This window comes from Aythya marila (genome assembly GCF_965140915.1).
Source record: "Aythya marila genome assembly, chromosome: 2".
In the NCBI taxonomy this organism is placed as follows: Eukaryota; Metazoa; Chordata; class Aves; order Anseriformes; family Anatidae; genus Aythya; species Aythya marila.
In genome coordinates, this window is record NC_139043.1 from 21,934,748 (window position 1) to 21,956,008 (window position 21,261).

The 21,261-nt window shown below is 39.4% G+C and overlaps 1 protein-coding gene across 3 annotated transcripts in view; it reads left to right on the forward strand.

The window, feature by feature from the left end:
• Positions 1 to 21,261, forward strand: part of RSU1 (Ras suppressor protein 1) — a 96,752-nt gene that overhangs the window by 12,565 nt on the left and 62,926 nt on the right. For all 3 annotated transcript variants that reach the window (XM_082753208.1, XM_082753210.1, XM_082753209.1), the window contains exons 4-7: positions 10,599 to 10,719; positions 13,750 to 13,868; positions 15,395 to 15,477; positions 15,747 to 15,861. In XM_082753208.1, the coding sequence (XP_082609334.1) occupies positions 10,599 to 10,719; positions 13,750 to 13,868; positions 15,395 to 15,477; positions 15,747 to 15,861 (438 nt within the window). The remainder of the gene's footprint in view (positions 1 to 10,598; positions 10,720 to 13,749; positions 13,869 to 15,394; positions 15,478 to 15,746; positions 15,862 to 21,261) is intronic.

Sequence of the window (21,261 nt, forward strand, 5' to 3'; positions counted from 1 at the left end):
TTCTCCTCTGTGACTCCACCTGTGTCATTTCATGCAGAATGTTTTGGAGCTATGCGAGGGAAAAATATAACACGTGAGTGAGCATGACATTATTTTTATGCAGCTGGGAATAAAGTGTGTGTATCACTTTGTGATTTGGGCTTAAATTTTTTAAAGATTGTTTGTACTAGAACACAGAACGGCCACCTCCAGGAAATGGTGCCTCTGCAGGCGAGAGTGAAAGGCAGCAGGACAGACCAGGACTTTGCGTTTTGGTCCCTTTGTGCCAGTACGTTGGTGAGCAAACGATCAATTGGGGTAGAATTAGCAATAAAGGAACTTCCATATTCAAAGGAAACACCTAAGATAGCATGTGTACTATGGCTTCAGTCTCATCTGACTTTTTCTCTTGCAGAACAGCATTTGTGATCTGTTTTGCCATTAAGTATGAAATGGTAATGAAACTTCTGGACTCAGATAGCTAGACTAACTCCATGTACTCTTCAGCTACTTACAGCGTATACACAATTTCACATCCTAGTATAATCACATTTATATCCCTACTGGTATGGTGATGAAAGTAAACAATTAAAACCCTTGTACTGCATCATGAATAGGAAGTGTGCTTGGGGAGCTTTCAGACACTCGGCTTAACCACAGTCTGATCCAGGAGAGCACAGAGGGAGACCCATGCTGGGAAAGCATGTAGGGTGTTAAAGGTTACTTCTTCACTGACAACAGATCCAAGTGCTGGTCATCACTGTGTGCACAAGTATTGTGCTGCCATCTTGACATGTCTTATTTTCACTTATTTTAGGGATACACTGCAAGTTTTTGATGACTTGTAACTGCTGTAACAATTACCTGACATAGCTACCTGATGGATTAATTGGCTCTGTAATCAGTTGGGTAGTTTATTCAGAGGTTCTGGCTTCTGTATTGTTACGCTTGGAGCTTGTGACTCTGTGGTTTGACCATTAGAGGTCACTGTTTGAGTATCTTTAGCTCTTTCTTTCATGGAAAGAATTCTTCCTGCTAGCAATTCAGTCTGACTTGTAGGTAGTCGTGAACAGTAGCTTAGGTTTGCTCTTCTCCTCGTTCTCCTTAACCTCAGATGATCCCGTGCTTCCCAGCTTTACCATATTCTTCTGCCATATTGAAATGACCTCAGGAGGTGTCTGTTACTCATAGCTTGCTCCTGAATATTTTTTCTATCCTTCTGCTCTCATTCTCTGATCCTATGCCCAGTACTATTACATGACTGAATGATGAGAGATTAGGAGCAACTGTTTTGCTTGAGAAATCTCCCACGTACTACCTGAGGTCACATTCTCTGTCCCCCTATCCCTTTTCTCTGAGCTGCTGCCTGTTACCATCCTTTGCTCTTTCCTCACCTCTGCTTCTTCCTTGATACTCAAGTGCAATTCTTAACTCGTTCTTAGTCCCTTCCTTTTTGTGAGGTGGTCCATTAGCTTTTTGCTGCTGGTTCCTGTTTCCATACCTGAATTTTATTCTTGAATCAACTTTCAGATCCGGCTGGAACAGATTTTCTCATCAATCCTGTTCCTTAGCCTGATAGTTGCCCTTTATCATTCTTGTGCGTTTTGTCTTCCAGCAGACCAGTCATCCTGTGGTTCAAAACTTCTCTCCTTTTCTTTATGCTGCTCACTCCGCTTACTGCTTCTTTGCAGGTGTCTCCCACTGGCGTTGCCTGGTGCTTTATGTTTTGCCTGATATTAAGTGACTTCTATCCCTCCCAGACCTCAGGAGGGAAGTGGATGTCCGTGTACTCCTTATTTGTTGCTTCATTTGTTCTCCTCTGCTTTGGTTCTGCCTCTGCTTCCTTCTGGCACATTATTCATGCTGTTGTAGTGGCGTGATACACCTCAAAAGGGTGCAAGCAAGCTGCTGGTGGAGTGAAACTATGACTGGGTCCAAAACATAAGACTTCTGCTTGAGATAACGGCCTCTCAGCCATGTTTCAGATGGTGCTTTAAATTAACTGCAAGCCTTTCATTTCAGTTCGTATATCATTCCTGTACCTGATGCAGAGATCTCTGAAGGGAGATCTATGAAAGCATGCACAGGGGGAGATGAGAAGGAGGGAAAAGGAGATCCCTTTGCGTATGCCTGACTAAATTCATGACATCTGAGTTCTGCTCAAATGTTTAGATGAAATACCTTGTTAGCTTTTTGCTTTTCTCCCTGAAGGGGGGGAAGATTGAAAGAAGCCTTGGTTCTGAGAAAGTACAGATGGTAGAGCAATTCAGCTTTAAATAACATAAGCTTTGTTTTTTAAGAAGCTTTGGGAGAATGAAGCAGAAGAATTTGTGAAGGATTATTGCTCTGTAATGGTATAAAGAACGCATCACGAAATTTCCCCGATTCAAAGCAAATAGTTATATGTTGTGATGCATAGAGACAGTCAGCTTTGCATCACAAGTCAACGTGCAAACTGTATACAGCACCAGACACAAATAAGTCGTCTCTGACAGTTCTTCAGAAGTTGTAGTGCTCTTTTCTTATTGAAACATAACTGTTGCAATTTTATTTCTTCTAAGTCTCAACACTTTCTGATGTTTCAGTACAAATTTCGTGTGCCTTAACTTCTCCCCCAATGGTTTAAAATATCTGTAATGTTTTTTGTGGAAGCCCACGTAAACTGATTCTTCACATGTTTGTACAGGTTGTAATCTAAAATTGTTACAAATCCCCTTGTCAAAATAGACTGTTTTGAAACTGGCATCCTAAAAGGTAGGGTGTTTTGCTCACATGAACTGACTTCATCAAAGAGCTTAATTTTGTACCATCTTAAAGAGCTTGCTGTCAAACAAACTGGATTTTTTTTGTTGTTGCTGATACTAAAGGAAGGAGGTAAGAAGAGGTAGTATAGATCGAGGGGAAAATGGAAATAGTTCTGTATACTTGTTCTTGGTCTGTGTTCTGTGTGTTCTGCTTCTGCCAGTAATCAGGGGTGTTGTTTTGAAGTGTATAATGATACAGCATTTCTCCTCACACTGCTGTTTGGCCTCTTACTCTGTTCCAGTGGTGTCCTTTGGCAAAAAATGCTGCAGAGTAAAATAATTCTTACAGTAAAATAGTTTCTTGTTCTTTATCTGAGGAAGAGTAATTTGTGGTAACATGGTTTATTCTGTCTGTTAGGAATATCTGCTGTAGCTGAAAATGAAAAAAGGGATCAGCTAATGTAGAGACCTAGAGAAAGGAGTGGCTTTTAGTACTGTTTTGTGTGTGTAGGGAGCCCACACCAGGAAGGAGTTTAATTCATTTCCAGCTCTAAGGGCTGCAATAAGAAAATCATGTGTAAATACATATGCTGACCTTGCTTTTAAACACTGAGCGTGTTTACTGCTGCCTCTCCCTTTGTGTGTGTTTAGAGGACGGGCTGGTCTCTGATAAAAGTGTCAGCAAGGCAGTCTACGTGATGCTGAATGGAGAAAAACTCAGGTGATTCAAGGAGCAGTGAAAAACAGACCTGAAAAAGCTCTTAAAAGCATTTTGGTGATAAAAATGGTGTAAAAAATACTAACTGTCCAATAAAGAAAAGTGAAAATGATGGGCCACTTGCTAGGCGCTCTTGCAGTGAGAGCAGAGCTTTATAAACAAGCACTGCTAAGCATGGAGGTGTATGGATATTCCTGAGTGAGAAGCTGAAGAGACCTTGACCTCGAAGTTACAACCTTTTAGTGTCTATTCAAGACCTGATATTCAGAGCATCTCTGGTAAGTCTCTCAACTGTGGAAAACATCTTAAATAGAAGATGGATGTAAAGAGAATGGTGAGGGAGGGCAAGTTCAAAAGTGCTCAACTTGATGGGCTGTACTCTTCAATTTTTTGCATGTTTTTTTTTTTTTTTTTTTTCTCCTGATGTCAAAGTAAGATAGGAGAGCTTTTTGGCTGAATTGTGCACTCCTCATAAAACAATTACTTAAGGCTGAAAAGGCTGTGGTCCACTACAGTACTTGCATGTCAAGCTAATTCAGAAAGCTTGGCTAACGCTTTACTTCAGGATGTGGAAAAGTGAGGGGGCATGCTTATATCCAGTTTTATACCCATGCACACTCAGCCTGTACTTAATACTTTAAAATCAGCTATCAAAAATCAGATTTTTGTGAACTATTTTGATGTGGTTTCAGTTCTTTACTCTTACGTGGTTAATTTTCAATTTAGTAATCCCTTCCTAACCTCAGTCCCTGTAGGATTTCTCTCCAAACTCTTAAGTGCATCCCAAGCATTCATCTCAAAGAACAGAGTTTGTCCTTTGTTTGTACCAGATGTCACTTCATTTGCAATCTCTTCTCTGCCTTTGTTGTGCTCACAGCACTTCTCCTTAGTCTCTGGCTTCTAAATTAAATCTGTTTATTGATAAATTGCTTTGTTAGCACAGTATCACATCAGTAAGCTATGGTATAATTTAAACATGTTAATAAGAGCATTTCCATAACTGCAGTGCTTCCTTGGTTAACTGCAAAAAAGAAATCTGCTTTCTGGAAAGAGCTAAAGCTTAAGGAGACAGATTTGTTCAGTGTTTTTAGTGTGCGGAAGGTTAGTATCCATCTTTAGAAGAATGTGGAGGAAGGGCAAAAGGGGAAAACTTGAACTACATAATGTGTAAATTAAGTACTGAATGCTTCGCTTGGGATAAGGATTCTCCAGTTAGCTGCCAAGTATGATATCAGCATGCCTATGAATATTTAAAAGGAAAACTGTTGTGTTCTCCCTCTGCTAATTCCTCTTTCATTTTGGTGACTCTGATTGCTTCTCCCTCAGTATAACAGAACCCTTGTCAAATTAATCTAAACATGACTCCTGCTCGAGGAGTACAGTTATATTGGATGCACAGAATGCATTATATATTTAGTATTCTAAATTCTTCCTCCCCCGTGAAATGTGAGTAACATTTCATGTCTCTGTGACCTTTACTCCAAGGGATCCATGCTCATGAAGAGTTCCTGTTGACGCTGACTGGAGAAGCAACAGTCTGCAGCCCTGGGCTTATGATGCTGTAACCCACAGTGTTTCGCTCTAGGTGTAAAAAGTAAATTCTTGTGTTTGGCAAGAAAACCCTGCCTGGGATCTGCTCTGGCCTGATGGCATACTCAAATTCCATATCGAATTCTCTTTACTTTGCATTACTCTTGACCTGTTTATAGATGGGACAGTTTAATGAGAGACTGGTGTAGTCTTCTGAATCTGTTTTCTGACAAGTAGTAAGTACTATTTTAATAGCTCTTCTGGATAAATATTCCCTTAGAACCTTTAGAGGTTCGGAATACCAGTGAACGTCATGTTCCTGGGTACTGCTTAATTAGCTCGTTAACTAGAGAAACATTCTGGGAAAAGAAAAAAAAACAACAGGGATTCTGCAGCTTGAAGTTTCTGAAGATGAAAGTGCCAAATAAAATAATCTGAAGTAATTAAAATCCTTATTTCACTTCATGTCTGATTCAAAACCCATTGAATTCAATGAGCGATTTCCTGTTAACTTTGAATCATCTTTATTGAGATTACTGGCACACACTTTTATGAATAGCCAGGTGTTACAGATACTGTTTTCCAAGCAGCAGTGAGAAAATGTTTGTTCTGAACATTCAGTGTTAACATAGAAATGAGTTGAAATGTTTGTCTCCGTGTACATACCATGTGCTCCCCTGATGGAGGCCTGTATTTGCACCAGATCCCTCTCACGGAGGCCTGTGTTTTCCTTCGTCCAGTTGGGTGCTGGATTGGGTTTTGTTACTTTTTTATCTCAGCTTCTTTGTCTAAATGGAAAAGGAAGAATGTTCTCATTTACAAGTTAAAACTAAAATAGAGATCTTCATCTGGATCTTCTATTAAGAAACCCTTCAGAAATGTATGATGTAATGTCAGTACCTACTAAATACAAAAACCAGGCTACACTGCACCTCATAGATGAAAAGCAAAGGGGGGCTTAAACTCGCAAACACCTGAGTTGGTTTACTTTTAAAGCTGTGAGGATTTTTACTGTTTTCCAGTGCTTCATATAGCTTGAAGTGAAATAATCCTGGAGCTCACTTGCAGAAATAGACTTATCAGAAAGCCTGCTCACTTTCAGCTGTGAAGGGCACTGCCACCACAGAAACTTATCAAAACCTAGATCAATGACAGAAGAGTGACAGAGGAAATGGGGGGAAAATTGCACCTGCTTTTCTCCTTTTCCTTTTTTATTCTGTTCTTTCTCCTTTGGCAGGGGTTGGGAATACAAGAAGAGCCGGATCAAAATGTCAGTGCTAAGTAATGGCACAAAATGCATTTGATTCCCTGCTTTACTGGAAAGGGTTACATCCAAGACGTGTGCATCTCCAAACTGCTTTAACTGATTTAAATGCTCCTAGCATAGCTTTGAGGAGCATAGCTAAAAGGTCCATCTAAACCAGTGTCTGTTCTCCAACAGAGGGCAACATCAGACTTCTAGCAGAGAGGAGGAATGCTAGATGTCTGGTGAGGGCTCCTGGCTCACTGTGTGGGGAGGGAACTGAGGTCCAGATCCAGGATGCTCGATGTGGAGCTATGTAAGTGCTGAATAGTAGGGTTTAACCCTTCATACATGTGTTTCAGAAATCATATCAGAGCTGTAAAACGGCTGCTTCTTATGTAGGAATAATATTTGACAACTTGCCTTGAGTGAAAATCTGCTCTGAAGAGAATCTCTTTTTCATTCCTAAAGAATTGCCACTGACTTCAGGGTGAAACAGAGCCTGTTTGTTCTTAAACTCTTTGAAGTATAACAAGTTGCCAATTCTTATTTGCAGGAGCATGAAGAAAGTCGTCTTATTGCTTTGTGCACAGCCTGTAGACTTTCCCTCTCAACCAAGCTCTTGAAATCAAGGTGAAGTCTATAGCTGTCACAGTGAATCACTGTATGCAATTCCTAGTATCGAGCAAGGGGAAGGAAGCTGCTTCTGGTCTTGTGAAGTGAGTCTTCATATGAATGGGGCTTCATGATGTGACTGAAGCCTCACAGGAGAATGCAAAGGCATGGGGCTGCCAAGTTTTACTAGCATTTGCTGAGGAGGAGTTTAGTTGTTAATGACACTGGGCAGCAGATGCTCTTGGAAGAGTTGTTAAGACACTGTGGATCTTACTGTAAATATGTGGGTGAAGGGAACCGGGATGCTGACAGTTCATTCTCACAGCTCATCATGAGAAGGTGACTCGAGTGGAATTGGGTATTGCCAGAACATGAATTTCTTGGTATTTGGCAGTCTGCTCTATATCTGGGAAGATTTTTGCAACTCAACTGTGGGAAGATGGTGGGGATGCATTTAGTCATGTAAAGTTCAGACCAAAGAACGCTGTATGCCTCGTCAACCTTTCCTGAGCATTGCTGGGCTGCTGCACCTGTGCAGTTTAGCTACAAGAGCAGTACAGGAATTAATTTCAGGCTTCTGCTCTTAGAGTCCATAAAGCATTCCCCATGTTACAAAGCAGTCTGAACCGTTGAATCAGAAAATAAGCCACTGTAGGGAGAAGTCTTCTCTCCCTTTCCTCCGGCCTTGTCTTGTGCTACTTTCTCTCATTTCCTTCTCATGAGATACCTCAAGCCCCTTCACCCAAACAAACAAACAAAACCAGTTGTGGATGGGGGCTTTGTTTTGATTTAACAGGTTGACACAAAGCATTTCATCTAAATACTTCGCTAAATATTCAGTCTTTCCCATAATCTGCTTACCCGTGCAGCTTTTAGTATGGCTTGTAGAAAAATAATAATGGCAAGTATAACGGAGTAGCATCCTAAGAGTGATTCACAACATGAAATTCGGTGTGTGGGAATTACACAGATAGATCAGAAACCTAGCAGGCAGCGTGCAAGGGTACAGCTTCTGTCGTTCGCTAGGGACACTTACTCACACCCATACCCTGACTAAAGAAAACTAAATTAAAAATCTCTGATGAACTAGCCACTGGAAGTTAAGTTTTCCCCTGTGCTTGCAAGTGGGATGAGTGGATAGGATTCGAGACTGCAGCTGTGTAATAACCCATTTAAACTGGTTCTGTCTGATGCTGTAACCTTCAACGCAAGCACAGCCTTAGTCAACAAGTCTCTGGAAACCATTTTCTTCCTACTTTAATGTTTAGATGCCATATATTCCCAGGTAGTTTTATGTCTTCTTTTGTTTTGTTTTTCTTTAAATCAAGACTTTTAAAGACTGTTCACTTTCTTCCTTGAACTGATTCCTCCCCTGCACAATCTCCTAGCTTAAGTCAGAAGTGATACACAAGTGTAGTTTATTCTTAATGGGAAAACAAGTTATTTTGGACAGGTTTTTGAAGGGGCAGATCCACTAGAGCGTTGTCTTTAGTTCAAGGCAGCTCCATAACTCTGTCAGGCCACGTGGAGGGCACTTGGTTCTGTCCTGTTGCAGTCTGTTCAGGGATGCAGCGTGGTTCTGCTGCTGCTCTGTGGTACAGAAGGTCCTTGGGTAGCTAAATCCATTGTGAACAGGACTGACTAAATGGAAGGAGTCTATTAACCAGCACTGATTCAACTGAAACACATCTCAGGTATAGTTGGCTGGCTTCACGTGAGAGCAGCGCTAAGAAATTGTCTCCATAGTCTGACAGTTTTTGTAGTCTGGTCTCACACCAAGATCAGAAAAGTTTTATGGGGTTCCTGTCTTTGTAATAATGTTCTTAACGTAAGATGTATTTTCTCTTAGTTGGCTTGGAGAACTTTCAGCATCTTGGAAAATGGCTTTTTAATTCCTTGGTCATTTTGTGATGCTTTTCAGCCTGGACAGTTGAAATACAGAAGTGATACATAGGCTGCTGATCTGAATTTAGGTTTGGTAAGTCTGGGCTCCTGGATGTGATGGGGCTGTTGTGTTCCAACAACCTTGCTCTGTGTTACGCCTAGCACAGATTGTGTTATGTTGAACTGATTTTTCTAGAAGACTGAAATCTCTCATACTATCAAAAAGGTCAAAAATTTCAGACCATTTTTTTATTAATTATATCAGCAGTACAACTAAAGGAGAATTGTGTTTGGTCTCTGAATTGTTTACGCTTTGTGACTGAACTAAAAAGTGTATTTGCTAATACTTCTGTTTCCTAGTCTTGCATAAACACAGCATCTCTTTGAAAAGAGCAGAAACATGGCTTGCCAGTCCATTGCATCTCATCAAAGTCAAATTACAAAGTCTAATTTCTGAAAGGAAAACATTTTAATAGTGGTAATTACTGTTCTGGTGAAATATTGAGGCTGGAAACAGCTGAATTATGTCAATTAAAATCCTCAGTTAACTTCTGTTGGGGAATAATGTACTACAATGGTAGTGGTACATTACCCTTGCCTTTCTGAAAGCACATAATTCTTGCCATCATTGAGTTACCAACACACATGGACCGGTTGGAATATACCGCAAGGGGAGGGCTTTTAAATACTAAGATTTGCCTTAATGACTTTCTTAAAAAAAAAAAAAAAAAAAAAAAAAAAGTATATTAAAAATCTCCTGCAATGAATATGGCCCTCAACAGTAATATTTATATAGTGTAATTAGAGTGTTTGTTAGGGATCCCATTATTGTGAACAATGTAATTATGCTTATAATCTAGTAAATGTGACACACTGTAATGTTCTGCTTTGTAAGCATTATTGACTGCGTTTTAAGACTGAGATCGCCTCATGCCAACAAATAAAAGAAAATCATGGCTTCATAAAAAAAACTTCTAATTATTTAGATGTGCACTTTGCGGGTTCCTGGTGTGGTTGAGGTTAAGACTGAACCAAGGTGAATATTGAACACAGGTGCACACTTCAGTGCAGGCTATTTCCCAGCCTCCTTTTGTGTAAACTTCAGCTGCGTGTTTAGGTTTTTACTAAATTTAAGGGGGAGAGGGTGCAAATATGAACAGCTTTTTAACCTCACCTGCACAGGCACATCCATATTGTGCTTCTGCCTAATTTTGTGTATTTCTAGATAAGCAGGTATTGATTTGTGGCCAATCTAATGTAACCATGTATGTGTATTGAACAGTTATTCACTCATGAGAAGTAATCAAAAATGGGCTTGGTTGAACAGTTCATCTTTGAAGGCTGAAGTTAAATTTCTGCAATCATTGTTGAATATTAACAGATGGGAACTTGGATGCTAGATTATTTAAGCAGTAAGCAGAATGAGGCATCGCTCAGAATGAGGCTTTGTTTAAAGACCGAACTGCTTGGACCATCTATTTTTTGACTCAGATAAAGGAATGTTCCAAGTCTCTGGGGCTCTACTCTTCTGAGACCTGTGCGTGCTATACAGATGCCAAGGAAGGCTAGTTTATTTTCGCTAGTCTGTGAGGACATTTGTTGCATTTGTTTCTCTCATCTCTGGCCTTATTGTAAGATATTTTGACTATCAAAACTAGTAGTAATTTTCTGAAGAGTACAAAGTGATTGCTGTCAGCAGTGAGAACTGATTCCAGATAGGAGGCTTCTTTAATACAGATTTTGCTTTCGTTGCAATAGCTGTTAGATGCTGTTTCTACTGTCAGCAGCTATACAAACAGAACAAAAGACAGGTGCTAGCAGAGCATTTGTAGTCTATGTAGCTTGCTCTAACTGCAATATCTTACTGTGAAAACTTTTTTCACAGCTGTGCCAGCAAACATTGCAGACCTGAGAAATATAGAAGTGCTCAACTTTTTCAACAACCAGATTGAGGAACTGCCTACACAGATTAGCAGCCTTCAGAAGCTCAAACACCTGAATCTTGGGTGCGTATCTTAATGCTAAAATTTGCTGTAATGGAGGTGCTGTCAAAAACTGTCACAACTGAACTTAGAATTTCTTATTTTTTTGTATTAAAGTTTTTTTTTCAAAGTGTTTGTGATGATAACTCAGCAGTTACAGCTCAAGAGTGTTTAGCGAGTGTCCTGGATGATCAGATACTTACGAGTGATCAAGTAGTTATTCTGATATACTGATAACCCTCTAAGGGCAACAGCAACTCACATTCATGTAATACAGAAGCCAATCTTAACAAGTATTGAATTTTACTTTCCTAACAGCTGTTACTTAATTTTGTGGATGCTATGTAAGAGTTCTATGCTCTGTTTAAAAAAAAATAATAAAATTCAGCATTTTTAAAATTTTTTATATGTTAGTTTGGGACTTTAGTTCCAAAGTCGCAACTTTTTAATTAAAGAAGCTTCATTTTTTTTTTTAATTAAATCTCTAAAGAAGCACCAAATCTGTATTAAATACGATATGTATTAAATTCAGAGGTAGTATTTACTGAACTTCAGTCTGAGGCATTCCTGTCAAGTGTTCAGATACCACGTTCAAGTAGAATTGGTGATACTTTAGTTACAATTACAGTAACAGACAGCTTCCTTGAATTATTAAGAAAATAAACCCGAACCACAGAACTTTCCTGAACTAATTGGACACAAAATATAGCTACTTAAGAAAGCATTGATGGGGGAAACTTTAATTTTATAGTCTTCTCAGGGAAAGAATGTTTATATTATAAATTCAACACATTTATAATACATTATCTCAAGATTTTGTTTTTTTACTATTGGAAATACCAAATGACTTTGACTAGGCAGTAAGTATCCTGCTTTAGATGCTTTTATAAAGTGCTGATAATTGAATTGAATCCTGAACTGTTGGAATGTAAATAAACATGTTCAAGTTGATCTGTCTTCTATGGTCTTTATTTGGTCACTTTAGATCTCTAGCATGCTCAAATTCAAATAGTGGTCTTCACTTTTTTCCCCATTTATGTAGTGTGCGAGTCCACTTGGGGTTAAGACCAGGAGGCGCCTTGGAACACTGTGCTACTTATCAACTGGCTTAGGTCTGGAACCATGGCATCTGCAGTCATGGGATCTCCTGAGTTGGAAGGGATCCACAGGGATCTTGTAGATTAAATGCTATTCCTTCTTAATCCCCTCCTGACCCACAATCTTCCAGGCATAATTTACATCCCCAGGTAGAGCTCTGCAAAATGGGTTCTGCTTCAGAAGTGCCTATAGGCAATTTAAGGGTAAAATATTATGATGGGTGTGTGATGTAACCCCTTCTCATCTCACATGTACATGCAATGCATCAAAACATCTTTCTAGAAGAGAGGGGAAGTTTGAATAAGAGAGTACATCTGGGAGGATTTTGGTGCAGAAAGGTCGAGAGGTGGGGTAGGAAGTTTCTGGTGAGCATAAGTACTGTACACCTGAGGTATTCCTCCTGTTTGGTACTGCAGTGAAGAAACTTGTGATATTGGGGAACTAGCAGAGGTGGTCAGGATGCTCTGAAGTATAAAAGGATGACTTGTATTTTAGCTAGGACATGGGTCCTAGCTAAAAATACCAAGGTCCAGCTTGCACAGTGGCACACACAAGTTGAGCCTGGCACAGTGACACCTCTTTCCCTTTTGCTTTGTGTTTCAGGTGTCACTGGTCAGGATAACAGGCTGCATGTCTTGTGAGTGCATAAGTATCAGGCATATTTGTAGGGAAGACAAAATGTCTAGCATACAGCTACACAGTTGCATAATACAAGGGGTGAACATTGGCTGGAAGGTTGGGTTCAAAGTGTTGTATCAGGCTGGCAGCCAGTCACTAGTGGGATTCTCCAGGCATCCATTTTAGGGCCAGTTCTCTTTAATGTTTTCATGAACGGCTTGGATGCAGGACTTGAAGGTATACTAAGTAAGTTTGTAGATGACACAATTTAGTGAGTAGAGCTGTTGACTCCCTTGAGGGTGGAGAGGCCTTGCAGAGGGCTCTTGACAAATTAAAGGGCTGGGCGGTTACAAACAATAAGAAGTTAACAAGAGCAAGTGACAGATTCTGCACCTGGGAAAGTGCAACCCTGGCTGTAAGTACAGAGTGGGGGACAAGAGGATGGAGAGCAGCCCTGCAGAAAGGGATCTGGGGGCTGTGGTTGAGGCAAGCTGAACATGACCAGCGGTGTGTGCCCTGGCAGCCACGAGGGCCAGCTGTACCCTGGGGTGCCTAAGGCACAGCATGTCTGGTCAGTGTAGGGGGGGATTGTCCTGCTCTGCTCTGTGCTGGTGTAAGTCCTCCATGAATGTGCAATTTTGGACACAACATATGGAGGACATAAAACTATTAGTGTCCAAAGGAGGTCTATGTAGATGGTGAAGGGTCTGGAGGGGAAGATGTATGAGGAGTGGCTGAGGTTCCTTGGTTTGCTCAGCCCAGAGCAGAGCAAGCTGAGGGGAGGCCTCATGGCGGCCTGCAGCTCCCTCACAAGGGGAGCAGAGGGGCAGGCGCTAAGCTCTGCTCTCTGGGGACAGCGACAGGACCTGAGGGAATGGCATGGAGCTGGGACAGGGGAGGGTCAGGATGGGTTTAGGGAAAGGTTCTGCACCCAGAGGGTGGTTGGACACTGGGACAGGCTCCCCAGGGATGTGGTCACAGCACTGAGCCTGCCGGAGTTCAAGAAGCATTTGGGCAATGCTCTCAGACACAGGGTCTGGTTTTGGGTGGTTCTGTGTAGAGCAAGGGCTTGGATTCTGTGATCCTTGTGGGTCCCTTCCAACTTGCGATATTCTGTGATTTAATAATTCGTAGAAAGGTCTGCACTGGAAAAGGCTTCCTTAGTATTTCATAGCATCAAGCACTTCTAAAAGAAAAAAAAAAGTGAAGCTTGTTGTAGATTACATTTTTAGAAATGAAACTCTTGTTGCCTGTGTTATTCCTACCAGATGACATGCATACTGATGTCATGTTCTGTTTTTGTTTGTTTGTTTTGTTTGCTTTCCTTTTCACCTATAGCATGAACAGATTAAATACCCTGCCAAGGGGCTTTGGCTCTTTACCAGCTCTGGAGGTTCTTGACTTGACTTACAACAACTTAAATGAAAATTCTCTACCTGGAAACTTCTTCTATCTGAGTAAGAAACTTTTTCAAAAACTCTACAAATGTTCATGATATAGTGCTTTGCTTTCTGCAGTTTAAATGTATTTGATGGAGATCAAACTCCAACAGCAATTTCCTGATATTTATGGTTTTCTTCTTTGAATGTGTCTTGAATATTTCTACTTAGCTCAGCAATATTTATCACTGACATCCAGTCAGCTGACACCATTGGACATGAGAAGACTTGGTTAGCAAGGGTATGTCAGTTTTCTTCTGAGTAATATTTCCTTGGGCCCCATGCTGAGTTAAAATTTTGTGGATGTTTACAAGCTTCAGGGAATAATAAACTATTTTGCAAAGCAGTTGTTGTGTTTTAACTCTGAAAACAATTGTGTTCATGATGGTTAATTAGTGAAACAGTTTTAACAGCTTGTGGATGCTATAGTGACCAGTATGTTAAGAACAAACAAAAAACCACTAAGGTTAAAATTGGAACAGAATGGTAGAGCTCAGCTGACCTTTGAAGGTGTTAGGAAACATGGCCACGTGGTTAAAATTAAGATATTGTAATGCATATGTGCAAAAGGGCTGCATTATGGTTGCCTAAGCAACTTGAATTCTGGCACTTTCTGGCTTCCAGCAATTATGCCACCTTACTGGTCTTTTCCATGTGCTGTGCTGAAGTGACTTCAGGCTCAGTGCATAACCAGCGAAAATCATAGGCAAGGGGAGAGGAAGGAATGCTGCAGTCTGAGAAAGATTTTGTGATTGTAACCTGACAGAGGGAAATATTCAGTAAGTTTTATGAAAAATGATCACATATAATGAAATAAAAAGAGGAGGAGTAAACTGCAGAAGAGAAATAGGGTCTCCTCTCTGTCGGGGAGGAGAGGTTTTGCTGACCTGACAACCTTTCTTCCTGCTGCACCCAACAGTTCTTTGTGGATCTCCATTTTCAATTTTATTTTTTTCCCCTGTCATGCCATGTTTATTCAGTAATAGCCAGCTTACATAGTTGTGCTAGGTCATTTTTTTAACCTTGTGAATTTCATAGACTTAAGTATGGAAATTACAAACTCTACAATTCGAGCCTGTTGTATTACTCTCTTTTAAGGTCTCTTTCCCAGCCTTACGCTGCGCTTTCTGTAGAGCTTAATATAGACGTGTATTTGTCCAAAAAACTCAGGTGATTTTTTTATGTTTGTTTAGGATGCAAATTGTTGTAATAAATGAGAATCAAGGGGGCTAGTAAAGAGTAATGACTCTGTTCTGACAGCTGAGTATTGAGACTGTATGCCAAAACCTGCCAGAGTCTACCATTGTAGAAATTGTTAATTGTGTCAGTCCTTTTGAATATAGATGTTTTCCTGAACTCACCAACAATACAATAAGCCAGTAAATCTAAGTTTGACCTGCTTGTTATTATTGTGAGCCCTGGGTATGTCAAAGGCTTTTCACCAAGTCAGGGTTATTAATCAAACCTGACTCCCTTTTATTGATTAGACCTCAAATGGTTGGGTTATGTGCCACCCTGTTTATATATTGCTATTTAATTTGCAGCCACCCTGCGTGCACTCTATCTAAGTGACAACGATTTTGAAATCCTGCCGCCAGATATTGGGAAGCTCACAAAGTTGCAGATAGTAAGTAATTTATCTAAATTCTTGGAAAATCAATTCACTTTTGCAATGCTTGTAGGAATAGAATCTAGTCAATTTGAGAAGTAGTGGGGTATGTTTGCAGGAATAGACCACTACACCTGGAACTGTTTCTTGTTTATCAGCAGACACTTGTAAATAAATTGGAAGAATTGAGTGTTTAGAAGAAGGGTGGGGGTGAGAGAGTAGAGTTCTGTTCTAGGCTTCTTTAGGGTAACCAAAAATTGTTCTGACTACTTTATGTTCGTTCTTAGCTGAGTCTTAGAGACAATGACCTGATATCACTGCCTAAAGAAATTGGGGAGCTCACTCAGCTTAAAGAACTTCATATCCAGGGAAATCGTCTTACTGTGCTGCCACCAGAACTAGGTAAGATGATCATTTATTTATTTAAATAACATTTATTTAAATAATAACTATGCATTGTCTTTCCTCTGAAATGAAACCACTTCTAAGAAATGATTATGCATGTTATCATTGCTGCTAAGTACTTGCTTTCCCCCAAGAAACACTCACTATCTTACTCCTAATGGTTGTGCAGGAGGGGCCAGAATATGTTGTGTGTTCCGTTTTTTAGATTTTTACATGTTAATGTATTCCTTGTGTATTAGTACACCTGGCTGCCAATCTATGTATAGCATCCTGCTTTATATAATATATAATAAATACAGGGTCTCTTAACCTGTTCTTGTCTCTGACTGGATTTTGGAACACTATTTGGATCAGCAAAAATGTTAAGCAGAAGTAACAGCAGTGTAAGTGGCTTCTTTGTGACTGTTCTTGTAAAAAGGCAGGTTTGGTCAACTCAAGTAAAATATTAGAAGTAAAGAATTAGAAGAATTTTTCTTTTCTTTTTTTTTTTTTTTTTCTCTTTCAGTAGCCTATCTTTTTTAGTGATTTTTTTTGAGCTTTTTAAAGCAGTGGAACTGGTGTACAGTAAATGGCCATTACCACAAAGTCCTGTAAATGCTTCTTTTATATATAGTAGGTTTTTTCAACTTAGAAGGTAGAGTTTTTCTTTGAAACTTAAGTATCGATTTTGATGAATTTGCACTGAGATATTCCATTTTATGTGAGAGACATTAACTTCCATAAATGCTGTGTCCATTTGCCCAAGCTAAAATTTGGTTTACGATCTTTTATGACAATCTTTAAGAATATTTTTGTTTGACATAATGTGTTAGTGTTAATTACCTGTTGCTGAAACACCCGTTGCATAAGAATTATTCCTTGTTTCTTGTTATTTTGGGCTGTTATATAGGGATGCTTCCTTGTTTCTATATATATCTTCCAAATACTATTCCTAAAACTAAAAAATATATTGACTGAATTTAGCGTGATAAAGTAAAATTATTTGTTGTCACAGGAACTTGTTTCAACCCATTAAAGTGGCAACTGTGTGCATAAAGGTGGCAGTCTGCAATATATGCTTTTTGTTTCATATAACAAAGGAAAAATGACTGCTTTTCCTCTGAGGTGTGGCAAGAGGTGTGTTTATTTTGACTCTATTTGTTTACTTAATGTGATTTTTTTGCCTGTATCAATGCAGCAGACAATATGATTTTTTTTAATTATTATTTTATTTTTACCACCAGTAGATAAAAGTTGCTGATTTCTTTAATTTCAGATGCTTATTCCATGACACTGAGGTATATGTCCTTGAGCTTTTTCAGTCACATTTATAAAGTCTCTTTAAACTGCAGTCGTATTTGAGAAGTGTGTGGTATCTGTAAATGTACTTTTCTGTAGATTCCTAAATTACAGGCTTGTTTTTTTTTTTTTAAACCAAAAAGTGGAAGTAAAATGCTGGACTGAGTCTAACCACCTTCTGTGGCTAATTAAATGTTCTAAACATGCTGCTGCCTTACAAATATAACAGCAAATCCACTTTAAATGGTTTTTGCTATCATTATCCAAACCAAATGGAAACTCTTGAAACGAAATTTGTGATGTCTGCTTTGCACTGACCTGCAAAATTCCAGATAGACAAGGGAAGAGTTTTTCCCTTTTAGTTAACATTTGTTTGCGCTATAGCACACTAGTGTAATCTGGTAGGAAAAGGGCTTGCAATTTTGAACTGCCTGATCAAAATGCAGACAAGATGCATCGACACAGCTACAGTGCTTGTCAGCTCTGTTCTTTATTATTCAACTTCTGTTCTATGAACTATACTTCTCTGCTCACGTCTTAATTTCCCAAATGCATCTCATGGTCTTACCAGAATCCGCACTCCTGATCAGTTGATCTGATTTTGTTGCAGTCTATGTCAAATATTTAAAATAGCTCAAATTTGGGGGTGTATTTCCAAAGACTGTTATACTGAAGTCTAGATTTGTGACTTCTGTAGCTTGGAAGCATATTTTCTGTGCGAAGAAACATTCTGCCTGCTTGTTAGACATCTAGGGAAACATTCAGGGAAGGGAGTTCAGTAAATGGAGCACCAGACTGGGCTTTAGAGGGCTTCTTTGAGACCAAGTGGGAGCAGGCCACATGCAGGCATGAATCTACTGCATGATTAGACAAAGTCACTTCATCTCTGCAGCCCTGTTTTCCCTTTTGCAAATAAGGACAATTTAGGGACTCACGCCTTTGCAGACAGTTTTAAAATCTGCCCATGAGAGGTGGTGTTACACCTAATGAGTGCACTGCTAATTCCATGGGTGCCATTTGTGGAAAAAAGTATTTTAGCTACTGCTTGGGTTCTCCCTCCTAAATTTTTAAAATTGAATTATAATGTAAGAATTATCCAAATACTTTGTGCTGTGCATGTTGAATAAATAGCTTTTCAATGAGCAGGTCTGATTTGCATTAATTGGAGGCACTGCTGGTCCATTTAAAGTAAACAATCTTTCCTCTCTCATTATTGCTTTCTTAATTAAAGGTGCTGAAGGCTTGTGACTGGCTTATGAGTGGTAGTAGCTTGGGCAGTGGTGGGCAACAGTGAGTCATTAGATGGTCATTTACCAGGGAGATGGGCACAGCATCAACACCCGAATAAAACAGGATATTTGAGTGAGAAGGGTGGGAGTGCAGTAAACCGAATGTAAAAGGTAGGGGAAATAAGTGCAAAAAAAAAAAAAAAAAAAAAAAAAAAAAAAAAGCATGAAGAGTAGGGTATGAGAAGAGGATCACAATTGGGATCACAATTTTGGAACTGAGAGAGAGAGAACCCCATGCAGCCTGTGTTAATTTCACCTGACATGACAGAGTTGGCATGAATCAGTCAGAGGCTGGTGCAGATCAGCCTTATCCTTGTCTGCATTTAGCAGAGTACCTGCCATTAATTTAGGCAAAAATTTCTTGCCCAGGAGGAAGTGAGGAGACTGGAACAGTGTATTGGTTCTCGTGGTGAGGATGCTCGTCTGTAAATACAGTATGTGTGGATGATGAATGCAGGAAATGGCCGGGAGTAGGTGGGTAGAATTCACAGCTTGTTTTTATCATTTGTCTCTCAAAACCCCGTTCATGAGGAATGGTGGTGGGCAGTCATATATAAACTTTAAAGAGGCACTGGCATTTTTTTCCCTAGCATTTAAAAGGTTATGTGCTGCATTGTGAGACAAATAAATCATGATTCACTGCAACAACAGAGTTGCAGTCAGTTATATAAATTGCCAAGGAAGCACTAAATCTGTCACTTTGTGTATTCTGACCATTTAACAATTGGAATCGTGTTTGGGAAGAAAGCTGAGTAGAAGCAAGAACCGCGTAAAGTGGCAGATGCAATTAGTAAGATCAATGATGGTGTTTTAAGTTCATTGTATGGTCATCTGGGTGGACCTATATGTGCTGCGGGAAAGGTTTTCCTAGCAGAGTCAGCAGTGTGAGAGTGGTACGCGCTGCACAATTATTCACAAAGTTGTAGCCAAATGCAACTTGCTGCCCGGAGCATGCCACTAACACATCTATAGGTTTGTGCTTTTGATGTGGAAGCAAATGGCATGATTTCTAAAACCCAGATTCTAACGTTGGCCGTGTTCATTACCCTGCCATCACCACGTGTGTGCACATACATACAGGGTTCTCTCTTCTTTTGACAAGGAAGAAGCGGAGTGATTTCTAAGGATACATGTTTAATTATCCTATTTTTCCAAAACTGAATGTTGGAAGCAGTGGCTTTTAAGTATACTATTCAACATGGTTCTAGTTTATCAAATTATTTCTTCAGGTGAAGAGAGGCAGTGATAAAAAACAGTGAAGTTAGATGCGTGCTTGAAAAGTAGAAAACTCAAGCTCTTTAAAACAAACAAACTTGTTGGGGTAAGTAGCCATGTTCCCTTTTAGGGAGGGTAAAACACTTCTGGAAGTTAAATCTGGGTGTCAGGAAGATTAAGTAATTCTTTCATCATTTCTTAATTATGAACAGCTAATTATATTCTGTGAATAAAAGATTGGCTTTAAATAGAAAGTTCAAGGAATCCTGGCAAAAAGTCTCGATATTTTCATTGCAGAAGGACATTTTAGAGATTAGGCTTTTGAAATGACTCTCGAATTTGTGAATGGACATTACATTATTCGAAGTAGTTGCTGCAGTTATTTGCTGAAGTTAATATTAATTGAAATAGCAGTTGACTTAGGTAATTATAACAGGCATGTGCAAACATAAGAATCACGTATTTCACAAAAGATAGTTCTTTTCTAAATATTCTTCAGATAAATGCCAAACTTTTCTCCTTTCAGTATGAACTACCGCTGCACTCTGCCTGTGTCACAGCACGGTGCTCTTCACGTCTGCAAATGCAGGTGCTGCGATGCTTGTTGGAAGCCAGAATGTCTTGTGAGGCTTTCTGGACACCAGCTCTGAGCGCTGGAACAGCTAATTGATACATTTCCAAGTTAAAAAATAAGTACCTGCTTCTACTTTTGGGACTAAGGCTAAGGTGTTGGAAGAAAATAAGGAGCTTTTTTAAACCTAGCGGTAGCTAAATAAAAGGACTTGTTGTCCAGGACTGTTGATAGGACAGTTACTAGTGAAGGAATAACAGAAAAACGTACTTGGTGAAATAGGACACAGATTATTTATGTAAGAGAATTATTTCACAAAGTTTGTGAATGTTGTAGTTGTTTCTCATTTCAAGCTTAGTTTAAGGTTAAAAACAAACAAACTTTTCATTTAGTTAGAAACTTGACTGGCTCCATGGCGAGCTGTGTGAGACTGAAGGTGCACAGGAAGAGGTGAGAACCCTGTAAAGTTCCATTATACCCAGAACTATGTTTTCTGTGACCCGTTGTTTAGATTTACAGCACTGGCATTCACTTCTTTACCCTGCTGTAATTCTTGATGAACTTTCCAAAATTCAAATTTGACTTTGTATTAGTTTTTAAAATACTCAGATCCTACTATCACTTTTCAGATGACTGCATCTAGGCTACAGCGTGTAGCCTCTGGAGCTTGTACTGTGATTTTAAGTACCATCAGCATAATAACGATGTTTCTATAAGCAAATAATTATGTCTGCTCTGTCAGGGCTGTAATTAGAGCCTATTAGAACAATTTTTTTGTTGTTAAACGTTGTTCATTTTTACGCATTTCATACTACTTAAAATTGGTTTCACTCTTCTGAATACTCTGCAGGCCTTTTTTGAATGGAAATTTCAAAGGTAAAAGGCACAAGCAATCCAGTGAAATATTTTTGAGCTCATATTTTTAAATTAACTAGATTTTGGTCTGATAGGAACCCTTCAAAGAGAGAATGCTTCGAGTTCTTGTGTAATTGAGAATCCCCTGGGAATTTCTGAGGTTGGTAAAATGTGCGATGCATTTCAGAA